Raw genomic sequence first — 3,851 nt, forward strand, 5'->3', positions numbered from 1 at the left:
GAGGTGCTACTGTCAATCACGATTCATTCTAGCACATATCAAAGGTATGGCAGAACTGCAGGCCACTGTCAAAATGTCAAAGATATTGTGCATACAGAGGGTATACAAATAAATATCTGGCTGTAGCAAATTGGAAATAAGTGCTGTCTCCAGTGCAATACTTAGCAAGTCCTAATTTGATAATGCTTTACTTCAGGAGCTACAGAGCAAATGTGTGGCTCTCAGACCAACCCACATTCTGCTGTTCCTGTAGAGACCACTAGAGGTCAGCAGTGAGTAGCAGTGGATTGGAGTGTAAAGGAGGGATTACATCCATTGTGTTTGTGTTTACATGTGCTGTGTGTTTGCACAGGCTTATGTGTACATGTTTGTACTGGCATGTGCCATATTTGTATGTGTTCATGTTTATCTCTGTGTGTGTGTGTGTGTGTGTGTGTGTGTGTGCGTGTGTGTATGTGTGTGTAGGATGAGAGGAACCAGGTGCTGACCACCTACCTGTGGATCAGGCAAATCTGGCACGACGCCTACCTGAAGTGGGACAAGGAGGATTACGACGGCCTAGAGGTGATCCGCATCCCCAGTGACCTGGTTTGGAGGCCCGACATCGTCCTCTACAACAAGTCAGTAACTAGTAGGGACAGATGTACAGACAGAAAAGGGGGGGAGAAAGAGAGAAAGACAGACAGAGAGAAATAAAATGAAAAGGTGAAAAAAAACCCCCACTACAGTACTAGAACTACTGTTCTGAAATGCCTGTTTTGTGACTTAACACTTCAATAATGGTGTGTGCACTTTTATGAAAACAGAACTGATTTTTATTTATATTGATAGATGTCTGCCTTATGACGATCACAACCTGGAGGACATAGTTTACCCACCTTTTTATTTACCAGTGTATCCCTGTGTGTGTATGTCTGACTGAGTACGTACGTACGGATGCGTCCCTTCATGTCTCCCTCTTTGTGTCTGTACAGAGCAGATGAGGAGTCGTCAGGGCCTGCCGACACCAATGTGGTGCTGCGGTACAACGGTGAGATCATCTGGGACTCCCCGGCCATCACCAAGAGCTCCTGTGTGGTGGACGTCTCCTACTTCCCCTTCGACTGGCAGCAGTGCAACCTCACCTTCGGCTCCTGGACCTACAATGGCAACCAGGTGTGTAATGAGAGGGGACACATGGAGAGCATCCAACCTTCTAAACTTGGACAAAAAAAGCCTCCATGAATCAGTCCATATTCTGGGATTACTGTAAAATCTGTCTTTTATTTAGAGTGATATTTACAAGCAAAAATATGCTCAGCATGCACAAAAGTGAATTCAAAAAGCTGCAGACATTTCAGTCCTCAGACTTTCATCACTGGTTCTGACCAGAACATTCTCAAAGAGCAAATATACATGTAGGTTAGGAGACAAAGAGAAAGGTGCAACCAATTAGCTCCTCAATAGGATAAGAGGGGAAGACAAAGGCTCCAGTTCCCTTTAAGTAGAGAAAATGAATGACTTCTCCTTGTTTTTTAAAATGTATGGTGAGTTACACACAAAAAACAGTTATTCATCATCCTGATTGTTAGTGTGTGCATCCATATGTGAATACAATGGTGCTTTGTTTAACAATCATTCATGGATGTATATGCACACACACACACGTGCATCGTATGGCGAGATGAGGGACATAAGGTAGGGTGTGTGTTTATGTGTGTGTGCATTTGAGTACATGCATGCATTTCTTTACAGCTACAGCTCCCAGTTTGTCTATGTGTGTCCTCCTCCCAGGTGGACATCACCATGGGCTTGGACAGCGGCGACCTGTCCGACTTTGTGGAGAATGTGGAGTGGGAGTGCCACGGCATGCCGGCGGTTAAAAACGTCATCATGTACGGCTGCTGCTCCGACCCTTACCCCGACATAACCTACACCCTGCTGCTGAAGCGCCGCTCCTCCTTCTACATCTTCAACCTCCTGCTCCCCTGTTTCCTCATCTCGTTCCTGGCCCCGCTGGGCTTCTACCTGCCGGCTGACTCGGGGGAGAAGGTTTCCCTCGGGGTGACGGTGCTGCTGGCGCTCACTGTGTTCCAGCTGATGGTGGCCGAGAGCATGCCTCCCTCCGAGAACGTGCCCTATATAGGTGAGTGCAAAGACTTGTAAAATTGAGGCCTTTCGAAGTATTCTAGGTGTTCAGTGCTTCAATTTGTAATTCTTCTAACTCAATTGTGTAGCTTTGAGGCAATGTTGGATACACCTCTAAATGGCTGGATATGTATTTGGTGCTTTGACACGTTAGGGCATTCTATTTGGAAACATGATGATCTATTGGGGCCTACATATGTCAGTGGTAAAACTTTCCAGATCAATGGTGCAGTTTGACTATGTATGTGGGAGCAAGGAAGGTATAATCGGGTGAGTGTCTATGTGTGTGATTGTGTTGTCCGTCAACCGTTTCCCCAATGTAACTCTGGTCTTTTCTCCTTTAGGGAAGTACTACATAGCCACCATGACTATGATCACAGCCTCCACCTCTCTTACCATCTTCATCATGAACATTCATTTCTGTGGCGCCGAGGCCAAGCCTGTCCCTCACTGGGCCAAGGTGCTCATCATAGACTACATGTCAAAGATCTTCTTCGTCTATGAGGTGGGGGAGAACTGCACCACGCCGGAGAGCGAGAGAACCCCGCTCTACACCGATGAACCCATGGGTGACAACAGCGGTTACCACGGCGATCGCTTCCACGACAGTCTCTACCACGACAGTGACCCGTACCAGTACAGCAACGGCCACGGCCCGCATCACCACAGCAAGCATCAGCAGAACCACAACAACCTTCGCCAGGCAAACGGCCACGCCAACAACAGCCGCCACCATTACAACAACCACAACAACCACACCACCAGAGGGGAGAGGGGTGAGGGGAAGAGAGAGCCGCCGCGACGGTTCCACCACATCAGGCGGGACGAGCTGGACTACCAGGCCCCTCCTCTACGTAACCTCCAGCACCTGAACGGGGGACTGAAGGAACAGCTGCTCTACCAGCCGGAGAAGCTTCACATCTCAGCCTGCCCCTGCAGCTGCCCCTGCCCCCAACACAAACAGGTGAATCACCTCAGCATGCCGTTTCTCCATTTACTTACTTACCTACTTATCTACCTTCTCTTCTTCTAATGTTTCTTAGGCATTAGAGAGATCCTGCTATTCCTAAAAGCTTGGCCCATAATCAACTTCATGGATGAGTATGAGGAAGAGCGTCTTCAGCACTGTTCAATGTATCTCTCTCTCTCTCTCTCTCTCTCTCTCTCTCTCTCTCTCTCAGGTGGTGAAGAACATCCAGTACATCGCCAACTGCTTCCGCGAACAGAGAGCGACTAACGCCAAGGGAGCAGAGTGGAAGAAGGTTGCCAAGGTGATGGATAGGTTTTTCATGTGGATCTTCTTCATCATGGTCTTCCTCATGAGCATCCTCATCATCGCCAAGGCAACCTGACAGCCTCCTCACCATTATCATCATTTTATCATCATAACCACCATCATTCTCATCATCGTCATTGTTGGACCCCAGTGTTATTCAAGAGTCACTTCCAGTTCAATGCAATGTCAAATGTCTTCATATGTATAATGATAAATCAAAACAAAAAGATTTGTCTAACAAAGGGTATTTGTGATGTCAGTATTTTGTATGTGTGTAGGTGCATGTGTGTGTGTTCGTGTGTGTGTTTGTGTAGGTTCATCATTGCTTTCTGCTTTTACATAAAGAGGGCAGGGTCATTGCACACAAATAAACACTTGGTTATCCTTTTACACACACACACACACACACACACACACACAATTAAGAAATTCATCAAAGTCTTTCAGT

The 3,851-nt window shown here is 47.0% G+C and overlaps 1 protein-coding gene across 1 annotated transcript in view; it reads left to right on the plus strand.

The window, feature by feature from the left end:
* The window catches only part of chrna9a (cholinergic receptor, nicotinic, alpha 9a), a 4,411-nt gene extending 828 nt beyond the window's left edge, over window positions 1–3,583 (plus strand). Inside the window, exons 3-7 of the mRNA XM_071923200.2 lie at window positions 466–620; window positions 975–1,155; window positions 1,774–2,125; window positions 2,472–3,091; window positions 3,309–3,583. Coding sequence (XP_071779301.1) covers window positions 466–620; window positions 975–1,155; window positions 1,774–2,125; window positions 2,472–3,091; window positions 3,309–3,479 — 1,479 coding nt within the window. The 3' untranslated portion in view covers window positions 3,480–3,583. The remainder of the gene's footprint in view (window positions 1–465; window positions 621–974; window positions 1,156–1,773; window positions 2,126–2,471; window positions 3,092–3,308) is intronic.
* Window positions 3,584–3,851: the final 268 nt, after the last annotated feature.

The sequence above is a fragment of the Centroberyx gerrardi genome, chromosome 3 (assembly GCF_048128805.1).
Source record: "Centroberyx gerrardi isolate f3 chromosome 3, fCenGer3.hap1.cur.20231027, whole genome shotgun sequence".
NCBI classification, from domain to species: domain Eukaryota; kingdom Metazoa; phylum Chordata; class Actinopteri; order Beryciformes; family Berycidae; genus Centroberyx; species Centroberyx gerrardi.